The following is a 15,334-nucleotide window of genomic DNA, read 5'->3' on the forward strand; positions in this document are numbered from 1 at the left end:
ATACAGGGGACCAGCCGCGGCGCCTCCTGTTGCTCTGCTACGCACAGCCTGACGAGGAAGGGCGGGGCCACCCTTTTCAGGCTCTTGTCCGCTGCAAGCCCACTATAATCTTTGGAATCTGGCAGCTTGTCTTTTTTTCCCGCTCAGCTGCTGCGCCGCAACACCAAGGCCGGGAGAGTGAGGCTGTGCAAGTCTTCGAGACAAAAAGATGTCGCCATGCCGGCACTCTCAACCCAACGAATGCAATGCCTTGAAGCTCCCCTCCCTTTTTTTTTTGGTGCAACTTCACCCTCCTTCAGCTCTCTTGTCATTATTCTTCAGCTTCCAGCCGCCCGTCGATTGCATACGCGCCGGCAACTACATGGTGCTAAGATGGCGCTTTCGTCCTGAAACCTTCCCCGAGTTGCCCGCCACATCGTCGCGCGTCATCCCGCCCTCGGCCGACATGGGTAGCTATTTACCGATTTTGATTATTTTCGGCAGGATTTCTTTTAGCTCTCCTTGCAGTGTCAAAACATCTAGCCACCCAGAATGGCTTGGTCCCTCCGACAGCCCTAGCCTCCTCCCCAGCCCAAAGTCTTGATTCCCTACCAGTACACCACTAAGCCACCCCCTAGATGCCCTCCAACCCGTACTCACCAATTCCTTTTTAGCCTCGTCGCATCTCAAGGCAGGATTGGGTCCCTCTCTTGCAACTCAGCTCGCTGGAATGCTGCGAAATATTTCCCCATCACGGGTATCGCCGCCCGCACAGCCTCGCCACGCGTAAATGAGCCCAGGGCTGCATTTGACCTTTTTTTTTCTTGCAGCGTGTTCTCGCGTCAGGCCACCCTTGCATATGACCTGCTTCTCATATCAACGGCGTTTTATATCTCCTCAAGCGTCGCTAGCTTGTGATGTTCGTGCCGTCGCCGTTCCGAAGAAAAGTATTCTATCGCTGTCACGCACATAAGACTCAACGTCTTTCAATATACAGATACAGCACGCAGAAAACTCCAGAACAGTTGAAAAATCTATAAATAACAGGCGACAACAGCGCCCTGTCGACTTCGTCCAGCGCCACGTCGCGCCATGCTCTCCACTTCCAGCTTTGCTGGCGAAGGTAGCCCACTGCTGGATACGAGACTGGGCACCCGCTAATGCACGGCATCGCCGCTACTTTCGCAGAGCCGAGAAACGCGTCGAAGATGCTAGCAAAAGGAGTCTCGCGTGTGATGTCTGTCGGGCTCGCGGTCGCTGTCATACAAGCATCAATAGATGTTGCTTGGCTTCAGTGGCGTAGTCTGAAGCTGCAGGTCGTGTTCTCCTTTCGACATGTTCCGGTCTAGTAGATGGTGATTTCACGTATATAAGCGGCCATCAGCAGAATCGCTCCCCCCCCAAGCTATTCGCACATGGATCAGTGTTAGTTCTGACCGATCGGCGTGTAAGCAACGCCGATTTCATCTACACGAGCCTGGCGGCTACAAGCCACTGACAGCTCGGCTCATACTCTATTCGGTATTCCGTTATTGTGAACTGATAGAAAATGGGCTGTTGGTTATAGAGCATGTGTAGTCTAGCCGACGCCCATCTTGGCCAAGACGGGGCGCGTTGATCAAGCCAAGCTTTTAGCCAAGCCTCGAGCTAGGAGAAGTGCAAAATTTCTGTAATTTACACACTGATTGTAATGTATGCGATGCTTTACATGCCCATTGGCGCCTCATTCATGCTCCTTCACTCTCAACCTTTTCCCGCTGTGATGTCGCGCCAACAGCTGCAACCATGGGCTCCTCTCGCCCGAACAGCCTCAGTGTGAAACGAACCACCCACAACACCAGTTCCCCGACCAGCGTCGAGACGTCATCTGAGGCTGTGGACCTGCTGCCATTTCTGCCCGTGGCCCTCATGCATCGCGCTAGGTTGTTGGTCGCGCTTCCGCCGTGCTCCGTGCATCCCGGGCCCCGCTGCAGACAACCACAGAATAAAGTTCCGAGATCATTACCGGAATCTCTTTGTCTTCTTTTCTCTCTCTGGGTCCATATCTTACATGGCAGACAAGGTCAAGGTTCTGACAAAGCTCAGAACGCTTTCGATATGTCACCAGGAAGCAGACCTGCTGGACCCGGTCCCCTCACCCTCAAAGCATTGCACACTTTGATCGGGGCAGTTTTCGGAAGCACTTTCAAGTGCAGTTTCATGATATTGACAGACGCGCATCATGGCAAGCAGAAAACGTCCGCTTCTCAACAGTGTGTGCAGAATCAAGGATTTGGTTCAGAACATGGCAATGACAGGTATACACTACAACGTCAAGATGGCCAACCCGCCGCAAATTAATTTCAAAAGCAGTTTCAGTGTTGTCCTATTCCCAAACGAGCAGCATCAGTTTTCGCAGTGTTAGCTCTGGCGTCGTTGTCTTGCTGCTGCCCAAAAATAAGGGCCAACCAGAGCAGGGTTTGACGATGGTCCCCCAAGAATCGACAACTTGAAAAGCAGTACAAAGAGATAGCACCACGTTTCTTGTAGATGAAACGAACACGACTCAGATGCTGCTCTGCCTTCTCTAGCCGCCCAGCGAAATCGGGACGGCCCTGCTCGGGCGATCCCTAGCGTGCTGCAGCTTGCCACCCTTTGCAATTTTGCCACACTTCTGGGCAGAGTTTTTACGGGTGTGTGTTCATGTCTTTATGATGATTCAAAAAGCTGATTTTTTTTTCGGAATTATTATTTCTAGCTATGAATACGTGTCCCACCCAAATACACCACATTCACACCCCATAGCAAACAAAAGCTCCGATGTTACTTACACGTTCCTCTCCCCTCAAAACTGGCAGATTTGTCTCATTCTAGACTCCAGTTCCCTGGCGTCACCTCTCCCAACATTCCTCAAGCCAAGTCCCAAGCATCCTTTATCAATGTACAAATCAGTGCCCTTGCCTAGATCCATCCACATTCTCACATCGGCAAAGCATACATCTGTCCGGGTGAGGATGATGCACCAAGTAACCATGCTGGGAGGTATGCTCTCCAAAGGCAAGTTTTCCAAGTTTTGTAGCAGCGGGGTTCTATGGCGAGGTTTTACTAGCCTTGCTTCTCGTCCAGTGTCTTGGCTTTCAACGCATCGTCGTCGCTTTGGCTTTGGCGGCAGCGTGGTGTCCCCCACGCTTTCAGCATCACTCATTCTAGCATCTACAGCATCAGCTCGCAGCAAGTGCGCCCTAAGATGATGAGCACGACTAGCAGAGTCTGAGAGCATCGAATCTCCCTCGGGGGTCGTGGGGTCATCACTGGGTCCTTCGTATTCCTGCTGCCGCCACGCCAGGGGCCGTTCCCTGGTGGTGGCCAGTGGCCTTGGTCGGATGGCTGGCGGACGGCCGAGGCTAGACAACATCCCCGATGCGACAACGCCCCTTGTAGCACCGTGTAGCTCACTTCTTCTCATTGGCAGTGTATTTCTCTGTGGCATCTCCTGGCACTCCCTGGGCCTAGCCTCCTTGACAGTGGCAATGCTGCTGCTCGAGCTGCTTGCTGGCGACGCCGGCTGCCCTCTGATACCATGCTCTATCACATCAAAAGCAGACGCAAGACGGGGCTCCTCTCGCGTTGGGTCAGAAGGCGGCGGCGTGCGAATCATCGGCAGTTGGGCACGCTGTATGACCTGTCGCCGGCCCTCTGGCAGACCTCGTGTTTGTGGAACCCGACGTTGCGGCGGGCTGGCCGAAGTCGCGGTGCCCCTGGACGGGATATCTAGAGCACGCTGATGGATAAGGTTCTGGATGCTCCAGCTCGTGCCGTGCAGGTCACTGAGACGCGGCGCATCACCTCGGCTGGAACTATCCGACGGCGAATCGTGGATGCCAGCGAGAATGTTGAGCGCGGAGTCGGGTACATCGTTCAGGGGCATTCGCTCTAGCGTTCTGGGAACGTTTCTATCCGGGCTACTATTCTGCTTGCCCTGTTGTAGCTCGGGTGTTGCCGTATCATCTGTGGCAATTTCGAAATCGGCTCCAGTCGGTTGGAAGTATCGTTCGATTCCGCGTACTGACTTTGGCACCCCGTCTTTCAAGCCGCCACGACCATCTTTGCTTCCTAAATGACTCCTTTCTGGAACTTTCACTTCAATCTCCTGAAAGTCAGTCTCCTCATCCGTTGTGTTGCTGTTTGTCCGGAGCATGTTGACCTTGGACGTCGTTCGCATCTGCACCGACACTAACTTCTCCGTGGGTGGCGTCATTGAGCCATCCAGAGCCGCTGTATCACGATCACTGCTGATTGAGTTTGGTGTGGAGTTTTCTAAAGTCGTTGTATTATCGTATACCATTCCACACAGTTCCTCGAGTGTGCGTAGCAGGACACCCGAGTCTGCGAAAAGAACTTCATCCTTCATCGTAGCTATATTTGCGTCATAGTCTGCAAACGGGCAGAGAATCTCGAGCAGCAGAAGCGGCTTCTGCACTGTGGGTAGATTTCGCTGCTGCCAGTTGTGCTGTATCTTTGTCTTGAACACACCCGTGAGCGCCTTTCCAATTCCAGTCGCGGAGCTGATTGGCCGACCGTTGACGGAAATAAACGATCCCTTTCCTGCAGTGACTTTTTGATCGCCATTTACGCTCGGCAGAAATGCCACCAGCGTAAACCTGCTGGTCTGCGACTCTGTGCTGGCGAATCGATGCGCCTCCCCATTGGCGGCGACTGTTGCTCCAAAGACTTCGAGGACCGACTGCTTCATGTCGCGGAACTTCATCTGCCCAAACTTGCAAGACTGCTTCTCGCTGCCCAGCACTTTAAAAGTAATCCGCAGGTCTGAATTGGCCAGCGCATACGCCGTCAGTAATTCTTTTATCTTTGCCGTCGTTTTTTTGCTTTCTTTCAGCAGAAAATGCTTTCGGGGCGGCATGTTGCTGAACAAGCCGCTGAGTAGTATCGTGGTGCCCGTAGGAGCCGAGACTGGCGCAAACCTCTTGTCAATACCGCCATAATTCGCTGCAAGTAGGACCTTGGTAGCCACGGGCTCGTCTGTTGTCTTGGTAATTATGTGCACAGCGGCAATGTTGTTGATGCTGGCGAGAGCCTGGCCGCGAAAGCCGAGCGTTTGCACCTGTCCACTGGTGAGCTCGTCAAACGAGCCCAGCTTGCTGGTATGGGCTTGCCGGCCAATGCTATCGAGATCATCGAGGGCAATTCCGTGGCCATTATCGCGTACACGGATCTGGTCCAGCGTATTGGGCGAAATGGCGACTTCCACCGCATCAGCCCAAGCGTCGATGGCATTATCCAGGAGCTCCTTAACGACAGCGTATGGCGACGTGATGCTGGCGGACGAGCCGATGAGCCGAGCTGTTGCTGCACTGAGCTTTGTAATGGGCATGCTAATTGAGCTTAATCTTAGATGCAACGATATTGTAAAAGTTTGCAAATATTGTAGTATTCTTGTCTTCAAATGCTAATGGCACGTCCAAAACGCTGCCTGGCTGTCTGGACTCTGCCAGCTGTCAGTGATCCGGCTGCCAGCCGGCAAGTCACCAGACCCATTCGACACTCAAACCAAGTCTATTTTATTTTACCAACGATTTCATCGATTGCATGATACTTGTATCTGCACAGATAAATTTAAAGATTATTGTACCCTTCTTACCAATTGCGACTAGCAGCTTACAGAGCTAGAGGCCAAGCCTCCGCCCTGTGCCTGCCAGCCCCGCCCAACAGCTTTGTCTCGCCCTGCCCCGCGACCCCTCCATCACGAGCCTCAGCCCGGCGGCATCCTAGCTAAAGCCAAAAAACCGCGACACTGCAACCTTCTTGCCCCTTTGCAACCCCACCAATTCGTCCTCCGACAGCACAGCTCGTATTTCAACCGCGCATCCAGTCACTCTTCAAAAATCATGTCTTCTTCTCTCAAGGGCCCTACCCCCCAGCAGCACGATGGCTCCGGCCTGCGCATCGGCATCGTCCACGCCCGCTGGAACGCCACCGTCATCGAGCCTCTCGTCGCCGGCGCCAAGGCCAAGCTTCTCGAGTGCGGTGTCAAGGAGTCCAACATTGTCATTCAGTCGTGTCCCGGCGCCTGGGAGCTCCCCATTGCCGTTCAGCGGTCAGTTTCTTTTTCCCTTGATGCCCCCCCTCCCATGTCATCGCGCAAAGCTGACCGTCGACCGTTAACCAAAAAAACAGCCTTTACGCCGCCTCCCAAGTCCAGTCCACGTCTTCGGGCAGCGCCTCCGCCGGCGACCTCCTCGCCTCCTCGACGGCCGACCTCTCCGCGGCGTCGACAACGTCGGCTTTTGACGCCATCATCGCTGTCGGCGTGCTTATCAAGGGCGAGACGATGCACTTTGAGTACATTGCCGACTCGACCTCGCACGGCCTCATGCGCGTGCAGCTCGACACCGGCGTCCCCGTCGTCTTTGGCGTCCTGACGGTGCTCAACGACGAGCAGGCTCTCTCCCGCGCCGGCGTCGACGGCAAGGGCCACAACCACGGCGAGGACTGGGGTCTCGCAGCCGTCGAGATGGGTGTCAAGCGCAATGAGTGGACCAGCGGCAAGATTGAGGGTTAAAATGTTACTGAGCACGAAAATACCGAAGAATTTAGACAAAAAGAGAATAATATGACACGTCCAAGGCAAATGAATGCAGACAATTGTGATAGATTCCACGTAACAGTGGGATTAGATTCGAATTCACCCTATTACCACCTTGATCAATATCTGCCACGAGTCTATCATGCAACATAAGATGTGAGTGCAACATTAGAGCCGGAAAGGCTAGCTCAATGTCTAAATAAAAATAAAAAAATCGCTTCCCAATAAATAATAAAGATTAGTCCATTCTCCAAATGATCCTGTAAATGGCTGAAAGCGGCATCGTAAACCAAGAAGAAATAGTGGTTTACATGTAAATAAAAGAGGTATCCCAAAAGAAACATGAAGACGACATAAAAAATGGTGCAACAGCTCTCAGAACTGCACCAATTGCGCTGCAGCTTTTTCGGGTTTCATATGCAAAAAGAAAAAATCGGATTCAATGAATGTGATGAGTGGTAAAGCAAGGCGCATAGATGAGTGCTTTGCAGTGTCTTAAATACCGGCGAGCTGCTCGTTGGTGAGGTCGCCACTGAGGGGCTTCTTTCTGTGCCACATGGACCGCTTCTTGTCGCGCTTCGCCTTCATAGCTGCCCAGCCAGATTCGTCGTCGTCGTCGGATCCATCAGAAGCCTTGCGGGATACGTTGAGAGAGGAGCGGCTCTTATTGGCGTCGGAGATGGCCAGGCCCGCACCCAGGCCACCGGATACGGTGTTGGAAGAGTCGCTGTGCTGGCTAAGCTTGGGTGACGGTGTGGCAACATGAGATACTGGCCTGTAGCGGCCCGGCAGTCCAATGTTGCTGCGCTCAGAGGGTGCGATGGAAGGGGCATATCCCATGCCGCCAGAGATTGAGCCGTGGGTGGAGCCTGCATAGCCAGGGTGATGGCCCATGAACTGCGGTGGTGGCTGGACCATGCTCATGGTGCGCATGTTGGGGTCGAAGCGATCCATCATTGGCTCCACGCCCATGACCGATTGCCGTGACGACAGATTACCCATGGACTGTGTTGCGGCATAGCCTCCCTGCTGCTGTTGCATGGGGTAAGGGTTGTTGGGCATCTGAGGCATCTGAGGCATTTGCGGCATGCCTTGATGATTTGGCTGATTTTGGTTCATAGCCATCATCTGCATGAACTGCATCTGCATCTGCATAAATTGCTGCATCTGCTGGGTCATTTGCTGCTGTGCCTGCTCTCCAGGATGCATTCCCGGCATGATGTTTCCGCCACCCATGCCGTTCATACCACTCTGGCCATACATCATCTGGTGGGGAATACCAGTGACAGGGTCAAAGCCACCGGGTCCGGCTTGCTGATACATGTTTGGTGGCAGGGGTCTGCCAGCATCAATGTTCGGGCTACCACGGCGCATGGCCCTTGAGCGTTCCTCGTTGGCAATGACACCGACTAGACCACCTGGGTGTAGAGAGCTCTGACCGCCGTTGCGGGGACCCTCGTGGAAGGAAAGCGATTCTCGAACGGCTGGTTTGTGAATGGATGCGCCAACGAACGGATCTTGGGGAAGGCCGCGGGCAAATGCGGGAAGGGTCGAGGCTCGTCGGTTGGCGGAATTCGCGGAAGCATCACCCATGACAGATTGGGGTCGAGACACTGATGGCTGGTAGGAGTTTCGGAGGTTCGGGTTGGAGCCGGACGCGCTCAGGCGGGTCGGAGGCCTGTTCTTAGCAGGGAATCCGTGAGCTTGGAGAATGGCCAGCGGGACCTCGTCGTCCTCATCCTCGTCAGAAACGCCGGAAGTGGGGTTCGCTGGGTTCGCTGGGGTCTTCATGGTCGACAGCTGAGGTGCACTCATGGTTGCAGGCAGGCTGGGGCGCGCAGGAGCAATAGGAGGGACGGCGTGCTCGCCGGTGACCTTCATCATCTGCTGGCGGTAAACCGCCATGTGAGCTTCCTGCTTACGGCGCTGCTTGACTTGCTGTCTGGATTTTTCAGCCTCGTCTTCGTCGTCATCGTAGTTGATTTCGTCCTCGTCGTCCTCCTCTGCCTTGGGTGGCAGGGGAGGGAGCGCACGACCACCGCTGGGGACAGGGCCAGTCGTCTTTGCTGTCATGCCTTGCCTCTCCTTGTCCTGCTTGTACTGTTCGAATTGGGCGGGTGTCATGACCTTGTTTCGGGGAGGATGGGCGGTACGTTGACTGATGTATCTGTTGTTGTTTCTCGCAAACGAATATGTACGGCCCTCAAACAAATTGTCCTCCTTGTCCTTGGCGAAGCTCTCGGCAATTGTGACTGGCTTGCGGACAATTGGGTCATCACGGGGCTGTCGGCTGTAGAAGGACTCGGTAGCAGACAGCCCGTGGGCGTTGCCGCTGCCGGAATGAGGGTTGTCGAGGAACTTCATTGCAGCAAACGAGTCACGAAGAAGCTTGGCATCCTCGTCGAGGACAGGAGAAGGCGTGGATTTCTTGTATTCGGTGGGGTAAGTGGCCGTTGGCGTAGAGTCTGAGGGAGAAAGAGGCTCTGACATTGAAGCAGGCATTGTATTTGTTCGGCCGCCTGTCAGAGATCGGGGATTGGAGGCAGTTTCCCGGACGGTTTCGAGACCACGGCTGGAGAACATGGCCCCAAAGTCACCGCCGAGGTCCAGCGCCTTTTTCTGCTCGGGAGAGCTAGGGCTAGCAGGCGACTTGATGGGTTCCGTTGGGACGCTAGTAGAACCAGTCTGTATGGTCAACATGGGCGGCAGATCAGGAACAGCGGGCTCGTCTCGAGGGGGAGGGATGGACTGCTTCTTCTGTCCTCCAAATGACCAGGTTCGGGAAGCCTTGAACAAAGAGGCACTGATCGATTTCGTGGAGGGTCCGCGAGCAGGGCCATCGGCTTCCGCCGGCGTAGTAGCCTTGTTTGCCTGGCGCGCCTCAACGGGTGAGGTGTTGGCGTGCATGTCGGCAGAGGAGGGTGCTGTCGATGCATTGCTATGGCGGGACGAGTTATCGGTTGAGGTGGCTTGCGTGGTGTTTGAGAGACCGCTGCCCCTGAGATGTGATTAGTATCGGAGGAAAGTGACAAAACCGCGGCGCATTTGGAGGGTGGCAAATCACCGTGGTACTTAGTAGAGAACACTTACCGGCTGGTCTTGAAATCGGCAAACATGTTGTCCTCATGGGGGTCTTGCGTCGGCCTCAGGAGAGTATGCTGGGCGGGTTTGGGCATAGTCATCTTGGCACCGCCATCGAAAGATCGAGTGTTGGTGTGTGTGTTGCGCTCCAAAACCTTGAAGGACGGCTGGGCAGGGGCATTCAGGTCGACATTTTCAAGGTTGTCGGCGACAGACTTACGCCGGCCAAACGCGCCGGAGAATCGAGGCATCGGAACTCGCGAGGAAAGACGCAGCGAGACTATCTGCCCATATAATTCCGGTGCAGAGTATCAAGCAGTGGTAAGATGCTAAATTCTTGCCAGAGGGCTTTTTTATTATTATCGAACCTGTCGTCGTCGTAGGCGGACGGGGCGATACGAGGTCCCACAGAGCAGCGTAGAGGTGAAGGCGCAGCTAACGTCGAAGCGTTGGAGCCGTTTGAGGAGGCGCTGAAGGTGCGAAAAAAACGTCGATGCTCGCAAACGAAGAACGGCGTCAATGACGGTAAAGTAATCTGCAGCGGGTAGGGAAGCAATGTTCGTCAGTAAAAGCTGCTCTTGCAATTCCATATATTTTTTTTTGCGTCCAAGGCCGGCCTGTGTAAACAACCAGCCTGATCGGTGCGGAGCCTTAGGTGAATGGTTGGCAAAGAGTTGCTCTGAGACAAGCGGCAGCGGTGGCTTTGGCGACGTGGCAGAGGTATGCTGGTGGGGAGAATGTGTCAAACTCACATTTACTAGCAAAAGAAATCCGAGACTTTGAATATAGCAATGGCTTGGTCGGCGTCACCATGCAACAAAAGGCGAAAAGCTTGTGAAGATGGGTTCCTCTACGGCGCTCGATCGTGTACTGCGAGCCTAGGAAGAGGGAGAAAGGCCGGGCGACCTGTTGCGTGGTTCGGTTGAAGGGTTGGCTTTCGGCAAAACAAAAGTCTGTTTCTGATTCCTATTCACTGCGAGTTCGAGGGATGCAGCGAGAGATGGCGGAAAGTCGCAGAGGTAGGGGACACGAGAGGAAGAAGAAAAGAGGGTGCGGATCGGACAGCGTAACAGGTGGATGGACAAGAAAAAGCCGTTCGAGGTCCAGGGACCGTGGCGTCGAGAAGACAAGCGGAGATATTAGCGGAGTAGACAGGGCCTCCCTGGTATACTGGAGGCGAAAAGGCGAAACGTGAATCAAGAAAACGACAAGGAAAAGAAGAGGTTCGACAGCGAGAGACCTCTTGGGGGGTGGTGCGCCTCAACGAGTGTGGGATGGGGGAGTGAGAAAGAAGGAAAAAAGTGAATCGAGTGCAAACGTAGAGCAGGCGGCTACGTTGAGCGGCCAGGGGAACAAGAGCAGAGGCAGGCTGGCAGGCAGCACGGGCAAGACAATGGGCAAAGCGGAACGGCCGTGACTCTGCAGGCCACAGGCGGTGCTATGGAATATCCGAATATGCCAATACGGGCAGGGATGGGATGGGCAAATGTGGTGTGGTCAGGCCAAAGGGGCCAGAGCCAGCCAGGCACGGCCAGGCCAGGCCGCGGGCTAATATTAGGCCAGAGGCTAAACAATACTGGCAACAGCGCTAATGAGTTTACTGGCCGGCTGGTGCAAGAGGACCTCAGCCCAGCGTGCAGACGGGTGGGCGGGCGGGCGGGCATGGCAGCTGGAAAGACCCAGCGGCCTGAAAATAGTAGCGCTTTTTCAGTGGGTAGGTAGCAGCGGCCAGCACCGACCGACACAGCCCCCCCGGCGATATTCACAGCCTTGTTGGGACGAGGGACTCGTTTTGCAGCGGTCGCTCCTCTCTAGCAGATAGCTAACCAATAGAATCAACTGCGGCCCTGTGGCTGGTGAAATAGTGTCATGCAGAGATGCCTGGGCTGGGAAGGGGGGGGTCTCGCCGCCATCTGCAACTCCAACCACCACCTGTCCATCATTTTACAGCAATACAATTCAAACAACAGCCTCCCTCTCAAGCAACGCGGCCATCCAGCCAGCCAGCCAGGCCACCCGCGGCGGGAAACGAGACGGACGGGGGCTGCGTGGACAAAAACTCCACAGCCAGCGGAGGAGAGGGGGTCGACCCGCCAGGCGGAAGGGGCGCGAGCAGCGAGCAAGCGAAGGTTTATGAAATGAAATAAAATAAAAAGGAATAGGTACGTTTAGGGAAAAGGAAAGAAAAAAACAAAGACCAATAACAGGGCGCAAAAAAGTCCACGCAGCCCGCGCGGACCATGCCACCGAGGCCAGTTGGCCAGGCACAAGCTTCAACGGGCAAGGAATAAAAAAGATGTGCACAGTGGCGGTCCAGGAATAGAAGGGATCGAGTCTGCACATCAAGATGCTGCTGCGCCAAGTGGCAGTAACCATGTCATGTCTCTCCCTCTCGACTGCAGCACGACACGAGCTGTGATGTCATGCCCGTATCGTATCGCCTGTCTGCCCTGTACCTCTGATAGAAGCTGTGCATATATTCATGTGCCAAGTGCCCTGGCGGCCGCTACCTACCTACCTAGGTAGGTACAGGTCCAGTCCTGCGACCCAGGCACCTGGGACGAAACCGCAGCCATGCACCGCTGACTCGCTGTAACCGCTGTAACGTCCTGTTTGACGGGTTCCAGACACAGGTACCAACGTCTGCTGGCAGCAACCGCCGTCGCCGCTAGCGCTGTGCTACTGAAATGAATACTTTTTTCTTTTTTTTCCTTTACAGGTTCCTTTCCAGAAAGCAATACACAAAGGTCAGAGACAAGACAATGGCAATAGATTCGTCCCATCCCTCCCCCTCCAGCATAAAACTCTGTCTTCGTACCGAACAACTGCGCAGTCGCACATCCAGACCAAATTCTGGGACGAGGCCCGCCCTGGAAAGTGGGCACCTTCAGCTCCTCAAGTCCCCTATATCGTTAGAGTTCTCCAGTGGGCTCAAGATACCTCCCAAATAAGGCGCTGGGGCCGGACCGATGTTGGGTACCTACCTGCCTTGTGGGCTTTGCTGGGAGAAGTATAAAAAAAACCCCCCAAGTTACTGGGCGCGCCACCAGAAATAGGCACAATCTCACCAATCTAAAATTTATTATACGGATACAAGAGACCAAGCTCGCCATACGCGGAATTGTTGCATGGCCCCCTTGATGAGGGGTGAACCGCTAGATACAAATCATGCATGCTGCACACACAAATGAGTGTAAAATCCTTACGTGCTGCACAATGCCACTGACTTCCATGCATCTCGTGTATTTCATGTCTTCGATGGGCGGAACAAAACGAGCGTCTCTTGCCCCTGGCTGCTGAATGTCCGCGAGGGCAACACCCGACATATCCGGCCTATCCCACACACCACCAGCACCATCAGACCACCCTTTTTCCATCCCCCAGATCGGCTACGGCGCGCGCGCATCATCCCAATTTTTGTTCCCTCTCTCTCTTTCGCGCCAGGCCAAAAGATCAGCTATCAGTAAGGTCGGTCGTTCGACGGGCCCCAACAAGTGCCCGACGGGGAAGGGGGCTCGTGTAGCCGATGTGTAGCATGGAAATCTCTTTTTCTATTCTCTCCCGTCCGCGTACTTTTTTTGCCCGCGCCGATCAATCTACGGGTCTTATTTTTTTACAACACCACCCAAAAACACGCGTCAACGGCACTAAGAAAGCTTGTCTGCCCCAGCTTGTCCAGTTTGCTCATCAGGAACGAACATAGTTGCACAACGCGGGATTCTCCCTCTGCCCGTGATGGCGACGTGAAGACAGTTGTCAGCTCTCCCTCTCTCTCTCTTCCATCTTTGATCACGCTTCAACGGCCAGCTCTCCGTATCCAATTTCCTCTTTCGATGGCAACCGAATTCACCGTTTCCTTAGCTTTGTTCAATTTACTGTGCCGCCACCCTCGTGCAAACACAGTTGGCTCTCAGCTACTGACTGCCGAAGGGGCGTGGGCTGGATGGCTGGCCTTCTCGCAGTGGAGAACCCGCGAAATTGGCAAAAGGGCTGGCTGGCCCTTTGCAAAAGAAGGATAAGAAAGATGGTGAGATCACGAAATGAACGCCAATGTTCACTCCGAAGCTAGCTCGGGTAGACGTCCACCCGCCCATCGACGTCGAGCTTTCCAGACTAGCTCATGCCAGAACGATTCAGCTCAATTCCAGCCAGCCTCCTTGGTTGCTTTTGCGCCTTCCTTTCCAATCTCACTCTGCCCTTTTCCTTTGTCCGTCTCGGGCGTGGTGGGCAGCCGGGCGCACGTAGGCCTCCCCCCCTCCTCTCGGACAGATAGATGATCGGACGATGCCCACGGCGATCAATGCCACCACAATAACCCAAAAAATTCCAGCTGCGAAGGAACCAACTACGCTAGCTCCATTGTTGGTGAAATAGATTGTTCCTGCACATGACCTGCCGAAACCAGCAACTTATTCCCGCCAATCTATATTAACTCCGTCTCTACAATTCGACTTTTGTCCTGGCCTTATTTCCTTGTGAGTCCGTCGTATTTCCCGGCACAAAAGAAGACCGGATGAAGCGGTTATCGTATCGGGAAATTAAATCCTCATGCGCCTACAAACCTACCCATCTTTCCTGTAACAGAAGAGCACCATGGGCTCACGAAGCTTCCTCACGAGATTTCTCACGGTCCTTTATCCACTACAATGCTCCGCGCCGTCATGTTCTTTCTCAGTCAACAGTCCTTCGCGACCTCCTGGTCATTTCGTCCTGAGCAAACAGAATCGTTCGTCGGCTTTCCTCCACCCCAGCAACTCAGCTGATACGACACCAATAAAGGACCGGGATCTGGGTCGGGTGGCGTCCTAATAAGAACAGCAGGACACAGAGGTGACAATGCTGCAGCAGCATGCAAAAACAACGCTCAAGAGGCTCGACCGCTTAGGGCCATTAGCTCTTAGCTTCAGGATCGTGGGAAACGTTGTCGCCTGCGTAAGCAAATCTCTCTCGCATATATGCTTTGTGGTTTTGCTTCCTCTGGCTGGCAGCGTCATCGTGTCGTTATTAGCACTGCCTGTACCATCTTCATCCCCGGGCGGCTTGGCCGGGCTGGTGATCCCACACGAGGCGGGGGGCTGCCCAATATTAATTTAATGCAAGGCAGCCACAGGGTCTTTTCCTGCATCTGATAGTTACGGGGTGGCCAGGGGCTACTTGGTTGGTCAGCGCTGCTTTTCTCTTGACTGTACCGGTAGCTATTGAGTGAGCAACCCCCCTGCCGCGCTCGCCAAGAGCAATGCACAGTCTTTCGCCGTTGCAGAGTCACGGGCCGCTCGGAGACAATCAGATTGCTGCATTGGTAGTTGCTGGCATTTACGCGGGCACCTAGCAGCGCGACAACAGCACAAACGCAGGCAATCCTGATCAATGCATTGTTCTGTTGGCAGCCCCGGGAAAGCAAAAGCCGAGTCCAGGCCAGAAGCCCAGTGTGTGAGAATGAGTCTGCAACCCAATGAGACATGCTGGTAGAGCGGAATGCAGCTGTCATCACAAACCGGGCTTCGGGTATCTCGTTTCTAATTTTACAAGTTTTTGAATTGGACAATTGGCGGAGAAGGTGCGCCGCGTGTGACATGATTGGGCGCCTGAATCGACGAGGCGATGGTGACGCATTCCAGTCGTTGTCGTCGAGCGACACCTACGCCGACACGCCCATCAACAAAGCACACCATGATCAACACGCCGCAACGT

General features: G+C 54.3%; 6 protein-coding genes across 7 annotated transcripts; 3 read left to right on the plus strand and 3 right to left on the minus strand.

The window, feature by feature from the left end:
- Positions 1–361: 361 nt before the first annotated feature.
- On the plus strand, positions 362–773 carry LMH87_007183 (uncharacterized protein; the record flags this gene model as incomplete). Its single annotated transcript, XM_056192229.1, has 3 exons — positions 362–449; positions 508–593; positions 654–773. 3 exons carry the CDS (start codon positions 362–364, stop codon positions 771–773), a joined length of 294 nt encoding a protein of 97 aa, XP_056060469.1.
- Positions 774–2,200: 1,427 nt separating this feature from the next.
- Positions 2,201–2,763, plus strand: LMH87_007184 (uncharacterized protein; the record flags this gene model as incomplete). Its single annotated transcript, XM_056192230.1, has 4 exons — positions 2,201–2,276; positions 2,332–2,436; positions 2,550–2,651; positions 2,717–2,763. 4 exons carry the CDS (start codon positions 2,201–2,203, stop codon positions 2,761–2,763), a joined length of 330 nt encoding a protein of 109 aa, XP_056060470.1.
- A 408-nt stretch (positions 2,764–3,171) lies between these two features.
- Positions 3,172–5,350, minus strand: LMH87_007185 (uncharacterized protein; the record flags this gene model as incomplete). The annotated part of the gene is made up of 2 exons (XM_056192231.1): positions 3,172–3,362; positions 3,415–5,350. The coding sequence occupies 2 exons, from the start codon at positions 5,348–5,350 to the stop codon at positions 3,172–3,174; spliced, it is 2,127 nt and encodes a 708-aa protein (XP_056060471.1).
- A 514-nt stretch (positions 5,351–5,864) lies between these two features.
- LMH87_007186 (uncharacterized protein) lies at positions 5,865–6,538 on the plus strand (the record flags this gene model as incomplete). The annotated part of the gene is made up of 2 exons (XM_056192232.1): positions 5,865–6,073; positions 6,154–6,538. The coding sequence occupies 2 exons, from the start codon at positions 5,865–5,867 to the stop codon at positions 6,536–6,538; spliced, it is 594 nt and encodes a 197-aa protein (XP_056060472.1).
- Positions 6,539–7,057: 519 nt separating this feature from the next.
- LMH87_007187 (uncharacterized protein) lies at positions 7,058–9,894 on the minus strand (the record flags this gene model as incomplete). Of its 2 annotated transcripts, none has more annotated exons than XM_056192234.1 (2): positions 7,058–9,554; positions 9,653–9,894. In XM_056192234.1, the coding sequence occupies 2 exons, from the start codon at positions 9,892–9,894 to the stop codon at positions 7,058–7,060; spliced, it is 2,739 nt and encodes a 912-aa protein (XP_056060474.1). The 2 variants fall into 2 exon arrangements, with proteins under 2 accessions (XP_056060474.1, XP_056060473.1); XM_056192233.1 differs by having other exon boundaries at positions 7,058–9,560.
- Positions 9,895–10,002: 108 nt separating this feature from the next.
- Positions 10,003–10,456, minus strand: LMH87_007188 (uncharacterized protein; the record flags this gene model as incomplete). Its single annotated transcript, XM_056192235.1, has 2 exons — positions 10,003–10,178; positions 10,396–10,456. The coding sequence occupies 2 exons, from the start codon at positions 10,454–10,456 to the stop codon at positions 10,003–10,005; spliced, it is 237 nt and encodes a 78-aa protein (XP_056060475.1).
- Positions 10,457–15,334: the final 4,878 nt, after the last annotated feature.

Source organism: Akanthomyces muscarius, chromosome 1 (assembly GCF_028009165.1).
Source record: "Akanthomyces muscarius strain Ve6 chromosome 1, whole genome shotgun sequence".
In the NCBI taxonomy this organism is placed as follows: Eukaryota; Fungi; Ascomycota; class Sordariomycetes; order Hypocreales; family Cordycipitaceae; genus Akanthomyces; species Akanthomyces muscarius.